The 14,739-nt window shown below is 60.6% G+C and overlaps 1 protein-coding gene across 3 annotated transcripts; it reads left to right on the top strand.

Annotated features, from left to right (window-relative positions):
* Nucleotides 1-4,423: 4,423 nt before the first annotated feature.
* On the top strand, nt 4,424-9,763 carry HGH1 (HGH1 homolog). Of its 3 annotated transcripts, XM_034763784.1 has the most exons (8): nt 4,424-4,593; nt 4,626-4,653; nt 5,704-6,262; nt 6,612-6,712; nt 7,145-7,243; nt 7,477-7,568; nt 8,351-8,473; nt 8,815-9,763. In XM_034763784.1, exons 3-8 carry the CDS (start codon nt 5,733-5,735, stop codon nt 8,992-8,994), a joined length of 1,125 nt encoding a protein of 374 aa, XP_034619675.1. In that variant the 5' UTR covers nt 4,424-4,593; nt 4,626-4,653; nt 5,704-5,732; the 3' UTR covers nt 8,995-9,763. The 3 variants fall into 3 exon arrangements, with proteins under 3 accessions (XP_034619675.1, XP_034619673.1, XP_034619676.1); XM_034763782.1 differs by having other exon boundaries at nt 4,424-4,653; XM_034763785.1 differs by lacking the exon at nt 4,626-4,653 and having other exon boundaries at nt 4,433-4,489.
* Nucleotides 9,764-14,739: the final 4,976 nt, after the last annotated feature.

Genomic DNA, 14,739 nt, shown 5'->3' with positions numbered 1-14,739 from the left:
GAGGTCTAATCAGCGCGGAGTAGAGCAGAAGAATGACTTCACATGTCTTGCTCACAACACTCCTGCTAATACAGCCCAGAATGAGGTTTGGTTTTTTTGCAAATATGTTGACTCATATGTAGCTTGTGATCCACTGTGACCCCCCCCCAGATCTCTTTCCGTGGTACTCCTTCCTAGGCAGTCATTTCCCATTTTGTATGTGTGCAACTCATTGTTCATTTCTAAGTGGAGCACTTTACATTTGTCCTTATTGGATTTCATCCTATTGACTTCAGACCATTTCTCCAGTTTGTCCAGATCATTTTGAATTTTAATCCTATCCTCCAAAGCACTTGCAACCCCTCCCAGCTTGGTATTACCAGCAAACTTTAGAAGTGTACTCTCTGTGCCGTTAGCTAAATCACTGATGAAGATATTGAACAGAACCAGACCCAGAACCGATCCCTGCGGGACCCCACTCGTTATGTCCTTCCGGCATGACTGTGAATCACTGATAACTACTCTCTGGGAACAGTTTTCCAACCAGTTTTGCATCCACCTTATAGCAGCTCCATCTAGGTTGCATTTCCCTAGTTTGTGTATGAGAAGCTCATGCGAGACAGTATCAAAAGCCTCACTAAAGTCAAGATACACCATGTCTACCGCTTCCCCCCATCCACAAGGCTGGTTACCCTGTCACAGAAAACTATCAGGTTGGTTTGACACGTTGTTTTTGACAAATCCATGGAGACGGTTACTTATCATCTTATTATCTTCTAGGTGTTTGCACATTGATTGCTTAATTATTTGCTCCAGTATCTTTCCAGGTATTGAAGTTAAGATGACTGGTCTGTAATTCCCCGGATTGTCCTTATTCCCCTTTTTATAGATTAGCACTAGATTTGCCCTTTTCCAGTCTTCTGGAATCTCTCCTGTCTTCCAGGACTTGTCTAAGATAATCGCTAATGGCTCAGATATCTCCTCAGTCAGCTCCTTGAGTATTCTAGGATGCATTTCATCAGGCCCTGGTGACTTGCAGACGTCTAACTTGTCTTAAGTAATTTTTAACTTGTTCTTAGCAATATGTCCATTGTAGGGAATTGTAGGGATACAGTGGACAGGGCTCAATGGGTTAGCTATCATATACAAATTTTTGACTGAATATGGGGTTGCTGCAGCCCTTCATTCTACTTTCTTTTGATGGAGGAGAGGTTTCAGCTGAATATTAAATACGTTGTGATCTTCATATACATGCTGTACTCGAGAGGTTGGAGGAAGGGGAGGGGAAAGGATCATGCTTTTTACAAGAAAGCTTTTGGAGCGTGGGATTAAATCACATTTGTCACTGATTCCTGTGCTTCTGAGCCACTCAGAGCCAGGCGGAAAGGAAGTAGAGACTGTAACGATGCTGCCTCTGGCGGGACACAACCGAGAGTCTCATTTCAGGACAAATTGCTTAGAGCAGGGCAGTCACAGCCCAAGGCTGGGGTTTCTCCACTTCTAAGGCACCAAACCAGCCAGACAGAGAGGACTTCGGTCTCACCCCACTGGCTAACCACAAGTCACACAAGCAATTCCCGTAGACACTCCAGTTTCCCAGTATCACCACCAGTGCCACTCGTTATGGGCATGACTGGTTATGAAAACCAATACCCTAGTAAAAGAAAGAAGAGGTTCTACTGATCCCAAAGGACCAAGCCCCACACCCAGGTCAATATACAAGTTAGATCTTACCCACAAATCACGCTGCTGCCAATCCTTTAGAATCTAACATCTAAAGGTTAATTCATAAAAAGAAAGAAATAGAGATGAGAGCTAGACTTGGTTAAATGGAATTAATTACATACAGTAATGGCAAAATTCTTGGTTCAGGCTTGTAGCAGTGATGGAATAAACTGCAGGTTCAAATCAAGTCTCTGGAACATCCCCAGCTGGGATGGGTCATTCAGTCCTTTGTTCAGAGCTTCTGTTTGTAGCAAAGTCCCTCCAGAGGTAAGAAGCAGGATTGAAGACAAGATGGAGAAGATGCAGCTGCCTTTTATAGTCCTTTTGCCATGTGGCTTGTGCTTCCTTTGTTCCAACCACAAGCCACCGAGCACATGGCCTGGAAAAACCTCAGAGTTCTGTCCATAGGCCTGTCCCTGCCTTGCTGAGTCACAAGGCGTATCTGCCTTCTCTCAATGGGTCAGTTATGTAGCTGATGGTCCTTAATGGGCCATCAAGCAGGCTAGGCAGAGCTGATGTCACATTGTCTGGGGTGTCACCCAGAAGCACAGCACAATTTGAACTACAGACAGGATAGAGCCAATACCTATAACTTTAAGTACAAACATGATACCTGCATACAGATAGTATAATCATGACCAGCAAATCATAACCTTGTCTTAGACACCTCACTTAACCTCCTTTGTACAAGATTTGGTGCCACTATATGACGTTGGTTGCAACAATGATCTATACGGTCACAGTTCATGTCAATAACGTCACAGAGACACCGCTGTGAGTTTAAAGCGGTTTCGGGTTCGGGGCCTGCCAACTTAATTCGTCCTGTTTTGTTTGAACCATCTGCCAACCCTCAACCAGGATACAAATAACAGTGTCGGGGGGTTGGTTTGGAATGCGATTGTCATCTCATAGCTTTGTTATAATGTAGACAAACTCCTGCTGGGGGCCTGTAGCTTTAAAAAAATATCAAATCTGTGCTAGGTATCTAGTGAAAGCTCCTGTTTGTTCTTCCATGTACAGACCAAAGTGTTAATAACAAAAGTTTGTTTCAATAAACAGCTTGGGTTACTTTGGGGCTAGTGTTTAAGTGACTTCGGGCTATTTTAATGCAGGAGAAATCTGGCCACCCCCTCAGGGGGGTCCTTGAGTCAGGCAAATACCTTTACCTCCACCTAGACTTGTTGCTCCCCAGATTTCTCTGCCCCTAGTGGGACGGAGTCGGGAGCTTCCCGTGGGATGGTCTGTGGCTCTTGGTGCCACTCTAGTCGTGTCTATAATTTCTCTAAAGGGAGGGCCCCAGGGTCCAGGGCCCGTCTCCACAACAGTGAAATGAAGTGAACAGACACAATGTGCATTTACCAGCAGCGCGTGCTGCCGTGTTAGCACTGCGGGAGGAGCCCTAACCTGGCCACTGCTGGACTTGGCGCGGTGACAATCCTCCCTGAACTCGCTCTAGGGTCGGGCTGGCTTCGGGGGTGAGGTTTTTCCTGTTTACGTCCCTTGTTTTGAAAGCGAGAGGGAAAGTGAAAGTAGAGGCAGCAGCTGTGGAGGTGCAGGGCCATGGCGCTGGGTACGGCACAAAGGCAGGGAACTCGGTGGCTGAGCAGAACTGGGCTCTGTCCCTGCCCCGTCGGGCTGCAGTTCAGTTTTTGCTCCTCCTGGCATCAGCCATTAACGACTGTGGACTCAAAGCCCTGGTTTCACAGCACCCCAGCAGACCTGGGGAATGTGGCGGAGCCAGCCTGAGCCAGTAGCTGTGACAAGACTGAGCTGCCCAGCTCATCCCCAGGGCGTGGGGGGTTCCCTGTTGCAGTAGCACCTAGAGGCCACAACCCCGACCAGGGCCCCACTGTGCACAGACACCAGGGGAGTCAGTCCCTGCCCCACAGAGCTCACTGCTTGAGACAAGAGAGACATGGGACAGGAGGGGAAACTGAGGCATGGGCCTGGCATGCCTGGGGCAGAGTCTGGAAGAGGAGGCAGCGTGGTGCCGGCACGGGGAGCTGCCTCACAGCAGGTCACGGCCAGGCCTTCCCCGGTGGCACTGAAGCAGCCGCTGCCAGCAGGTGCTGTGGAGCAGGGCAGCCTCAGGCCCCAAGCCTGCTGGGCCCTCTGAGCCCCCTGCAGCCCCACAGCCCCGTCCCTCTCTGCAGTGCCCCAGCCGGCGTCCGCCCTGTCCCTGGACCAGCGCACGGGTCTCCCGGGAGAGGGGCTGTGTGGAGCACGGGGCCGGGACCAGGGTGCTAGGACCCCGCAGGTGGCGGCCGGCAGGGGACAGGGCGGCGCTAGGACCCCGCGGGCGCCGGGCGGGCGGGGAAGGATCGGGGTGCTAGGACCCCGCAGGTGCCGGCCGGCAGGGGACAGGGCGGCGCTAGGACCCCGCGGACGCCGGGCGGGCGGGGACCGATCCGGGCGCTAGGACCCCGCGGGCGCCGGCCCGCTCGCCCAGTTGCGGGAAATCGAAACCGAGCGCGAGGAGCCCGGCTGTGGGCGGGGCTCTGAGGGACCGTGGGCATTGCACGGGGCGGGGACTCAGGCTTGGCATGCGCAGAAGCAGCCCCGTGTGACTACAACCCCCAGAATCCCCTTCGCCGCGATTGGGTCCGAGGCGACGCCGATTGGCTCCCAGACTCCGGGTCCTCGCCTCTTCCCCGCCCCCTTGGGAAACCGCAGCCACCGATTGGCCAGAGTGCGTGTCGGTCTGGCTAGGAGCGGAGCGGACCCCCGCGCCCGCAGAGAGACGCACGTGGCGGCGAGACGCTGAGGCCGGACGGCGCCGGGACAGGCAAGGGGGGCCCCGCCCGCCCCTGGGTGACGCGCAGCAGGGCCCGGAGCCAGGACGCCTGGGTCCCATTGGCGGCCCGGCCCCGTCCAGCGGCCCCGGGCCGAGCCCTTCCCGGGGCACGGGCCGCTCCTGTGTGGCCCTTCCCTGGCTCAGACACGACCCCGGTGAGACGGGCTGGGGCCAGGATCCGAGTCCCTGCCCCCCAGGGCTCCCCTTCCACGCCCCTGTGGGGCAGAGCCCTCGTAACCCCGACAGGGCTGGGCCCAGCATCCCTGGGGGCTCGCCCCCCAGCCTTGGCATGCTCACTGGGGGCGGGGTGTCCCCATCCGGGTGCTCTCTGCACGGCGCGCTTCCCTGCCCCACGGAGCACTGCATACAGCTCGAAGCAGACACACTATTAACAGTAACCCGTTAAAAAAATAAGGAAAAAACGGGAGAGGGGAAAGGAAAACCCGTCACCCCGCTCTGTGGCCCCGGGACGTCCCCGCGTCTCTGGGGTGCCAGGGCAGTTCACAGTCTGTTCCTCCCGTGTCCTAGGCCTTGGCTGTGCTGCGGGTCGGACCCTTGGGGCTTGTCTACGCTGGCACTTCACAGCGTGTGAAAAACACCCCCGGAGCGCAGCAAGTTGCAGCGCTGTAAAGCGCCCGTGTAGACAGTGCCCCAGCGCTGGGAGCCGCGCCTCTCGTCTGGCCTGCAAGGCCTCTTGGCTGGGAGAATCCCCCTGTGCTGGGCTCGCTGCCCAGGGTCCCCCCTCGCTCTTCTGAGCTGCTCACCGCACCCGGCTCTGGACGGCTCCAGCCCCACTCTGCCCCAGCACTGCCGCTGCTCTGCCTCCAGCTCCCTGGGCTTAGCTTCTGGCCCTGGTTGCTCTGCTCCCAGCACGGATCTGGTTTCTGGGTCCCTCTGGCTGGCCCAGCTCTGCTCGGGCTCCTGCTCTCTCCTTAGCTCGCTTGCTCCGCTGTGGCCCAGGCAATGCCAGCTCACAGGGAAGATGGGACCCCCTGCCTCATTAGCCCACCCGCCCTATCAGGCTGACCTGGAGCATTGGTCTCTCCCCATTGCCCCTGGGGACGGTCAGTCTCAGGGTCCTGGTTTCCCAACCACCCTTTCCCTTTTTTTGGTACTGGGAGCTAGCAACCGAAACCTCCCCACTGAGTTTTAGTGAGGGGCCAACAGTCCCCTTCCACCCACCTGACAGGTCCCTTTGTCTGCAGGGCGGCGCCTCCAGGCCTCCTACCCCAGCATGGACGAGGAGCAGGCCAGAGAGCTGCTGGGGTTCCTCCACCTGGACACCCGGCCTGATCTAAAGGGCCAGGCCACAGGCTACATCCTGGGGCTCACGGGCAATGTGGAGGGGCGGACGCTGCTGGCAGGCAGGCCGGATTTCCTGGAGGCTCTGCTGCTGCTGACGGGTGACCGCTCCTTGGCCGTGGTGAAGGACAGTTACCACTCGCTCATCAACCTGTCTGTGGCCGTGGCCACCCACGAGGTCCTGGCCAAGGAGCTCCCAGTGCTGCTGCACCGCCTGCTGGACCCGGGCTACGCCTTCGCCGACCAGGTCTGCACCCTCCTCTCCAACCTGTCCCGGGAGGAGGGCACCTGCCGCCAGGTTTTCCAGGCCGTGCAGGAGGAGGGGCTGGGGCTGGCCCGGGTGGTGGAGGCGTTCTGCACTGAAGGCTACAACAAGAAGGCAGCCCTGCACTACCTGGGCCCCCTGCTCTCCAATCTGACTCAGCTGCCGGAGACCCGGGAGTTCCTGCTGGACAGATCCAGGTGGGTGCTGGCGCTCTCGGAAGTGGCCTGCGAGCTGGGAACGTGACAGCGGGCGGGGGGATGCGTGGGCTCAGGGCTGCCCCAGGTCAGACTGTTCATCCATTGGTGCAATGGAGAGACAAGGTTGGGGGAGGTCCTATCTTCTGCCGGCAGGATGCTCTGGGTAGCTCGAAAGCGGGTCTCTCTCCCCAACAGGAGCTGGCCCAGTCGAAGATATTCCCTCCCCCATCTTGTCTCTCTAATGTCCTGGGACTGACACGGCTGCATCACTGCAATGCCCCAGGACGTGCCCATGCCAGGGCCCAGCGTGTGCATGCCCATCTCTGACAAGGGCCCCTCCTCTGCCCAGGTGCATGGTACAGAGGCTGCTGCCCTACACGCAGTACGAGGCCTCCGCCATCCGCCGAGGGGGGGTGATCGGGACGCTCAGGAACTGCTGCTTCGAGTACAGTAAGTGTTTTGCATTTGGGGGGGTACTTAGTGTCCCTCACCCCTGGGATCCTGCTGGCTTCACTGCCTCGGCCAAGCCCTGAGTGGACTTCTTGGTATCAGCTGGTTCCTGAACCAGCCTGTGCCTTAGACCTCTGGGCTCTAACCCCCGCCCCCCCCGTGCGGGACCTCTGGCTTCTGTGCCCAGGCCTGGCTGTGCTCCCCAGCACAATGCAGACCCCAATCAGGGCTTGCATGTCCCTTCCCTCCCAGAGGAGTTGGCCGGGCTTTGTGCTTTTGCTTGGCAGCACCCCCGTGTGGCCTGTGAAGTTTCCTGTCTGGCGGGTTCACTGCAAGGCCCCGATGGGTGCACCCCCCCCCGTTACGCCCCCTCTCCTGGTGATTTCTGAGCCCACTTCTGATCCCAGCCTGTGTGTGGGTGTCTGTTCCCAGAGTACCATGAGTGGCTGCTAGGCGCCGAGGTGGACCTGCTCCCCTTCCTCCTGCTGCCTTTGGCGGGCCCTGAGGAATTCCCTGAAGCGGAAATGGAAAGTGAGGAGGGGGGATGCTAGGAGGGGGGCTTTGGGGACTAGTGTTTGGGGGGGGGGTCTAGCGGTGGCAGAGTTGTGCAGCTGGGAACAAAGAATTCAATTATTTTCTGCTCTCATTTCCCCTCTGCTGGGGGGTGGTAAAGTGAGGTGCGGGTGGAGGGCTCTGCAGTTTGCTGGCAGGAGCCGGTAGATCCATGTGCCCTGTTCTAACGCCCCTGCCTGGCTCTGCCCCAGGGCTGCCCGTGGACCTGCAGTACCTGCCGCAGGACAAGCAGCGGGAGAAGGACCCTGACATCCGGAAGATGCTGCTAGAGGCAGTCATGCTGGTGGGTTGCTGTAGAACACTGGGGGAGGGGGGCACGGGCCGGGATGGGATGGGGGGACAAGGCGGCTGGGGCAGGGAGGGTTTCTTTGCAGATGCTCCCTTTCCTGCAGGAGGACCCCCCCACCCCTTCCCACCTGCTGCTGCCCCCTATCCGTGCGACCCTCCCTGCTCTCAGGATCCCCAGCCCCACTTACACTGGAGGGTTAGGACCCCTGCTGCTGCAGGGCAGGAGACAGCCACTCTCTGGTGGGGCTAGGAAGGGGCTTCCCCACAACTGCCTGTGACCTGGGAATGGAGCCTGGGAGTTACATTGAGCTACCTGAGTTATAACCTGAGCTGGGAGGGGGCTGGGAGAAGTGACACCACCTGCCTGGGAGACGGAACAAAGGGGAGGAGGAGCAGAGGGGAGGGGAGAGAGCTGCTGGAGGGGTTTGGGTTTGGTTTCAGTTTGGTGCTGGGTGGTGCAATGCAGGGAACCCCAAGCTGGGGTCTAAGCTCCCTGAACCCCCCAGAAGGGGTCCTGGTTGTACCTACACGCTCTGCTGTAGACTGTGTTCCTATTGTCCAATAAACCTTCCATTTTACTGGCTGGCTGAGAGTCCCGGTGAATCCCAGGAAGAGGGGTGTAGGGCCCTGACTCCCCCACACTCCGTAACACTGGCCTCTCTCTGAAACAGCTGGGGCTGGCCGGGCCCACGCTGCTCCTCCCCGTGCTGCTCATGCTGGCTGTGGCTGGGTCTGATCCGGGGCCTGGCCCCTCCCCCTGGTTTGCTTCCCACGCAGCTCACCGCCACCAAGGCCGGCCGGCAGCTGGTGAAGGAGAAGGGCACCTACCTGGTCGTGCGGGAGCTCCACCAGTGGGAGACGGAGCCCGACGTCCAGGCTGCCTGCGAGAAGCTGATCCAGGTAGGGGCAGAGGCCCATCGTGTCCATGTGGCTCAGCATCTGCAGGGCAGGGGGCATGGGCAATTGGGCCCCACCCAGGTTGGGGTCTTTGGGGCCCCCCTCTCTATTAAACTCCAGGGTGGGGTCCGGTCTCTGCCAGGCAAATGCAGACAAGCGGGGGCTCAATGCTGCCACATGGTGGTGCAGTCATTGTACTGCCCAGGGGTTCTGCAGGGGATGCCGCGTCCGAAGCTGGAGGAGAAGGGGGTCCGTGTGGGTAGGGAGCAGGGCGCTGCTGGCCGGTCCCTGGCCACTCGGTGGCTGGTTTCCCCTCTGAAGCCCTGCTGCTGTGCCCTGGGCAGGTGCTGATTGGGGATGAGCCAGAGCCCGGGATGGAGAATCTGCTGGAGGTGAAGATCCCCGAGGACGTGGAGGAGCGACTGCAGCATCTGGACCGGGAGGAGGAGCGGCAGCAAGGGCAGCAGGAGACGCAGAGCAAGGGGCCTGGGGCGCAGATGGGATCCTCGGGGCTGTCGAGGTGACTTGCTGACCTGCCCCGGCAGCGTGGGGGGCGCTGGGACTCTGCCCAGCTGAGGGCCGCAACCTGCCAGCCATCGTGGGAGCCACGCCCAGCCGTGCCCAATGGAACCAGATGCAGCCACCAGAGGCGAGGTCTGTAGAGACGGCAGTGCCCAGCGCAGCCTCGCGGCTCTGGAGCAGAGAGAGGGGACTAGGACTGGGAGCTCCTCCCCTTGAGGTTCCTTGCTTCGCTCCAGCCCACCTCAGTCACCACTGCCTGACCCAGGCGAAATGAATCTGGGGGGGTCTCAGCTGGGCTCCGGGGGGCCAGGTTCCCCCTTGCACAGTGCAGCAGTGCTGGCCCAGAGGAGCTGCTCGGCAGGGCGGGGCTGGGGCACAGTGGGAGGTGATGGTGCGCCCTGGCTGTGGGGCTGCCCCCTGCAGTCAGCATGGCGGCAGGCCGCTGCCTGGGCTGTGGCCTGAGATTCTCACCTGCACCCAGCGCTGTGCCAGCCCCCCGTCCTGAACGGGCAGGGGCACATGCTGAGCTGGTGTCCACACAGGTGAACCTGGGGGACGCTGATTCCAGCCCTGCCTGGGCACGGGATGTGTCTCTAGCGAGGGGGAGATGACCGCCGAGCCCCCGGAACAGCAGTAACCTGCTATTTAACTCCAGACGGGGGGAGGATGGGGAGGCAGAGCCGGGGCTGGGGGGCAGGAGCTGGCAGTGGCTTTGGGCTGGGTTCTGTCCTTAGCTGCTAAATACACTTGAGAGGCCGGACGCCCCAACTACCCCACGTGTGTTGTCTCCTGCCTGGAAGACCCTGGCACAGCGGCTCTGTGTCCCCCAGCATCTGAGCATGGCCCTGGGGCCTGCAGGCGGCTGGCTGGAAGTTGGCGCTGCCTTGAGTCTGCCCCTGAGGTTGGGGGGCTGCGAAGGGGACATGAACCACCCCATCTCGCTCCGGCCTCAAGTGCAGCTTGGGCAGCCTGGAGGTGTGGGCCCCAGCTCAGCTGTCTGGCCTGTGAATGGGTGAAACTGCGGGACTCTCCTACCCCCGGCCCCCCCTAAGTGTGGCCAGGCCCAGTGGGTCACTGCTTCTGTCTCAGTGCTGGCACTGCTTCTGTCTCAGTGCTGGCAGGGCCTGTGCCTCCCTCCGGGGCCTTCTCCCTCTGCCCCAGCAGGGTGTTTTCCTCGTCCCCCAGAGTCCTGTTCCAGGGGGCCTGTCACCAAGGGATCCAGGCCCTGTGGCTGGGTTCCTCTCCCCTCATTCCCAAGTTCTCATCCCCTCTCCTCCAAGGATATGGCCCGAGCTGCTCCCTGTGCAGGCTGTGGGACTGGCAGGGAAGGGTGGCTGGAGAAGAAAGGCCCCAGAGGGGATGGCAGGAGAGAGGCTGTGCATGGCCTGGGGGAGTAGATGGTCCTGTGGGAGAGGCAGGGGTGCATAGAGGAACGAAGAGACAGGCCTGTGGGCAACAGGTCTGAGACAAGCTGGGGGATACCGGGCCTAGAGGGAGGCCGGTGGGGGACAGCTGAGAGCCCTCAACTGAATAACATTTAATAGTGTGGGCTGCATCCATGCGTATGGGGTTTGTTTCTGTCGGGGTAGGGCCAAGCGGGGGGGGTCGCCGGCCTGGCCCTGGGTGAGGCCCCCTCTAGTTTGTGATGGACTCCGGCGGGGGCTTCCGGATCCTGGACATGGAGTGGAGGGAGACGACGGCTTGCAGGAGCCGCTGCCCAGCGCTGCTGCCACAGCGGGGCTCTTCTCGCCCAGCCGCCAGCTGGCCACGTGGGCGCTGGCCGAGGTGGCGGAGCCGGGCTTGCGGAAGTTGAGGAGGTGGTGGAAGGGCCGGAGGCCGGAGAGCAGGCAGGGCCGGTACAGGGAGAATCGCGGGGGGCGCTCAGCCTGGCACGGCGAGGGCAGCTGAAGGAGGCAGCCGGCAGAGATCAGCTCGGGGGCCTTGGCGTCCATCTCGGCTCGGGCGGGGAAGGCGTCCTGCGCAGAGGAGGCGCGAGGGCCTGCGGGAGCTTTGGTTCCCTTGGCGGCTCCCTCCGGAGGCTTGGCCGAGCTCTCCAGGTCTGGCAGCAAAGAGATGGCGCCTCCGCTCTCACCTGCAAAGGAAGCGGCAGGGATAGAGGGGCCGGTGTCACGTTCCCCCGGCTGCGGGGCGAGCTCCTGCGGGGTGCCCAGGGGAGGGGTGGGGGTCGGTGTCACGTTCCCCTGGCTGGCCGTGGGGCTATGACCTGTGGGATGCCCGGGTGGGGGGGGGGGAGACTCCTGGTGCTGCTAGCTGAGGAGCTGTTCAGGGGGTGTCTCTTTTCTTTGGGGTGGGGACCCCGCTGGGCAGCAGTGCTCAGTTCAGATCGGGGGCTGCTGGCTCCTGGAGGGGGGAGCTGAGCCCCCAAGGGGTGCTACTGCTGGCCTGGGGCTCCTTGGCTCGTCACGGAGCCAGGCCTGGCACTGGCAAGGCCGCTCCCGGCTGTGTTCAGCTCAGCGCTCCCCATCCCGTGCCCCCCAGCTGTGGGGCTGCCCACTGAAGGCAGACCCGGGGGCAGGGCACGCACCTACCTTGGGCGGACGGCTTGTCCAGGGCTGGGCTGCGCTCTGGGGGCCTGCCCGTGGCGTTCAGTGCCTGCTGGAAGATGGCCGAGGTGGCGGGCAGCATCCAGCGGTGCGTGGCCACTTGCTGCAAGCCCAGCCGGGCCCCAGGCTTCAGCTGCAGCAGGCCTTGGATCAGGCTCTGGCATTCTGGCACAAAGAGAGGGGCTGGAGCCTAGTGGCCGGGCCTGCCCACGCATTGGCAGGCTGGCTTCCCCGCCACCCTCCCAACCGGGCTCCCAGAGTGGGGCAGGGGCACCGGTGCCACGTGCAGCGCGCTGGGCTCCATGGGCCCTCCCCTGGCCCCCAGCCACCCCCGCGGGCGCTGCCTGGCTTTTCCCTCCCTGCTCTCCAGGCCTGTGTTTGGTGTGAGGAGGGGCTGGAGTCGGCCTGGGGCAGGGCTTGGGGGCAGCCCTCACTCCTCAGCGCAAAGCAGGAACCGTGGGGCAAAGGGGGAGCCGGCTCGTTCCCTGCCCCAGCTCTGGCTGATTCTCCACAAAGCCTGACACTTCGCTTCCGCACTGCGCTCGTGCCCTTCCCCTCCTGCCTCAGGGCAGCCCCGACCCTGCCTGGCTGCTCAGGGACCCTGCTCAGGGGCAGCAGGGCTCATGCCGCGGCTCTCCATGGGCAGGTGCAGGGCGTGGGCGTTACCTGGGGAGAGGGGCTGCCGGAAGGAGAGGCCCTGTTTTATCATGTGGATCATCTTGTGAGGCTGGCGCTCTTTGAAGGGCAGCTTCCCGGTCACCATGGCGTACAGGATCACCCCGCTGCGGGAGGAGGCTGGGGGTTAGAGGGGCTGGCACCAGGCCCAGCCTCCCCAGGGACAGGGCATGGGCTGCATGGCCCATGGCAGCTCCCAGCACCCGGTACTCATGGGCAGCCTGCCCCATAGCGTACTGGTGAGCGTGGCGTGGGCCCCGTCTCGGCCCATCCACAGAGGACAGTAGCTGGCACGGCCTTGGCTACAGAGTGTTACAGCAGCCCCCGCTGTTCGTTCTGGAGCGCCCCGGTCAAACCCCAGGGTGTTGGCCATCGGGGAGGCCTGGTGCTCTCACCCCCCTGCGGGCAGCCTGCTTGACCCCCCACTACACAATGCTAATGGGCCCCACGATGCAGCCGGCTCCACTCAGCCCCTCCTTCCTGGTACTCGCCGTGCCCAGGAAGTGACAGGCTCCTTTCCCCACTCCAGGGAGCTCCTGCTTCCCACAGGCCCTGTCCCTCCCCGCAGGAAACTGGCGCTCACAGGCTCCACAGGTCAGCCAGCTCGCCGTTGTACTTCTTGCTCATGAGGATTTCGGGGGCGGTGTAGGCCACAGAGCCGCAGAACGTGCTCATCAGGGAATTCCTCAAGGAGTAGCGGTTGGCAAACCCAAAATCTGTAATGCAACGACCCCCGGTGAGATGCCTGCTCCGTGCTCCATGGCCTGGCCCCCGTAGTGATGGGAGCCGAGGGGGACGTGGCCTTTCTCTCTCCCCACCTACCCACAACCGACCAGGTCAGCAGTCTGGCCCCCCAGTGCAGCGCTCTCACACAGCTCTGCCCACGCCTCCAGCCTGAGCTGTCCCGGCTTGGTGCTCTGGGGGACTGTGACAGGCGGTGTAGGGATCAGGCCCCCAAACTCCGATTCAGCAGTGACCTAATGGCTGATTTGAATCCCGTTGAAGGACAACAGGCCTGCCCCCCCTCCTTTCTTGGGCCCAGACCCTCAAAGGTATTTAGGCGCCTAACTTGCATGGATTGCAGAGGCACCCGGTAAAGCTGCACCCAGAGGAGCAGGTGCCTCGAGGGATTGATCCTGGGCGCCAGAGCCTTTCACCTCTTAGGTGACTGGTTGGAACCCAGCCCAGATGGCAGTGAGGAAAAGGCCCTGCTGTCTGATGGTTGCTCAACGGCCCAGGTGGAATGAGTTCGGTCCCGTTCCCAGTGGCACATCACAAAACCGTCACTGCCGCTGGTGCCAGCCTGCACCCTCAGCGGTGGTCTCGGAGGGGAGCCCAGGAGCTGACTGGGCCTGGAGCCTGGACTCCCCTTGAGGGAGACCATGACTTTACAGGCCAATGGAAACTGGCAGCTGAGAGGGGGAGGCACGTGAGTGTAGGAAACAGACCCTTCCCCAGAGGTGGACCAAGACTCTGGACCTCCCTGCCAAAGAAACACAAGACCTGGAGCCATGCCGCCGCTAGAGCAAAATGCAAAATTCACTTATGTGACAGCTTCTCTGCACTAAGTGCTGCCCCGGCTGCCCAGGGACTGACGCGGGTAGACCCAGTTCCAAGACAAGCTGGGCAGTTTACCCCCATAGCTCAGTGGGGTTACTTGCGTGAGTGTTTGTGGGGTGGGGGCTGATGGGCCATGTGACCGTTACATGAGCATTCACGGCACAAACACTCACGCAAGTAACCCCACTGAGCTATGGGGGCCCCAAATGCCAGGTCGCACACCTAGGAACAAAGAATGTGGGTCACACTTGTGGGACGGGGCTGTGTCCTGGAAGCAGGGACAGTGAATAGGACTCAGGGATCACAGTTGGGAACCAACTGAACGTGAGCTCCCAGGGCAGCGCTGTATCAGAGAGGGAACGTGGTCCTCGGATGGCTAAGCAGGAGAAGGACGGGAGCAAGGAGGGGTGTTACCTCTGCGTACAGGACGAGTGAGCCCGTCCCTGGACACTCACTTGAACAAAGACGTTGACAAACTGGGAAGGGTTTGGAGAAGAGCTACAAGGATGAGTCAAGGGCTGGAAAACCGGCCTGAGTGAGAGAGTGAAGGAGCTCAGTTTACTGAGTACATCCCCGAGAAGGTTAGGGGGTGACTTGAGCACAGCCCTGGGTTCCTACGAGAGGAAGAGATTCCTAGAGCAGACATCTCTTTAATCTCGCAGGCAGAGGTAGGACACGGTTCAATGGCTAGAAGATGAAGCGAGACATTCAGACTAGACATGAGGAGCGCCGTGATGGTATTAACCATTGGATCATGGTGGGGAGCATTACTTGGGGTCTGGATTAAGACTCGAAAGATTGTTGTAGCGCCCACAGAAGCTATGGGCTGGATGCAGGGATCACCAGGGGAGGGTCGCAAGGCTAGATGATCTGTAGGGGCCCTTTTGCCTGTGAAACCTGAAATCTAATCAGTTAAGACCCTGAGTTCAAAGCAGACTGAGGTTCCCT

This window comes from Trachemys scripta, chromosome 2 (genome assembly GCF_013100865.1).
Source record: "Trachemys scripta elegans isolate TJP31775 chromosome 2, CAS_Tse_1.0, whole genome shotgun sequence".
NCBI classification, from domain to species: domain Eukaryota; kingdom Metazoa; phylum Chordata; order Testudines; family Emydidae; genus Trachemys; species Trachemys scripta.
This window is presented reverse-complemented; position numbering and strand designations above follow the sequence as displayed.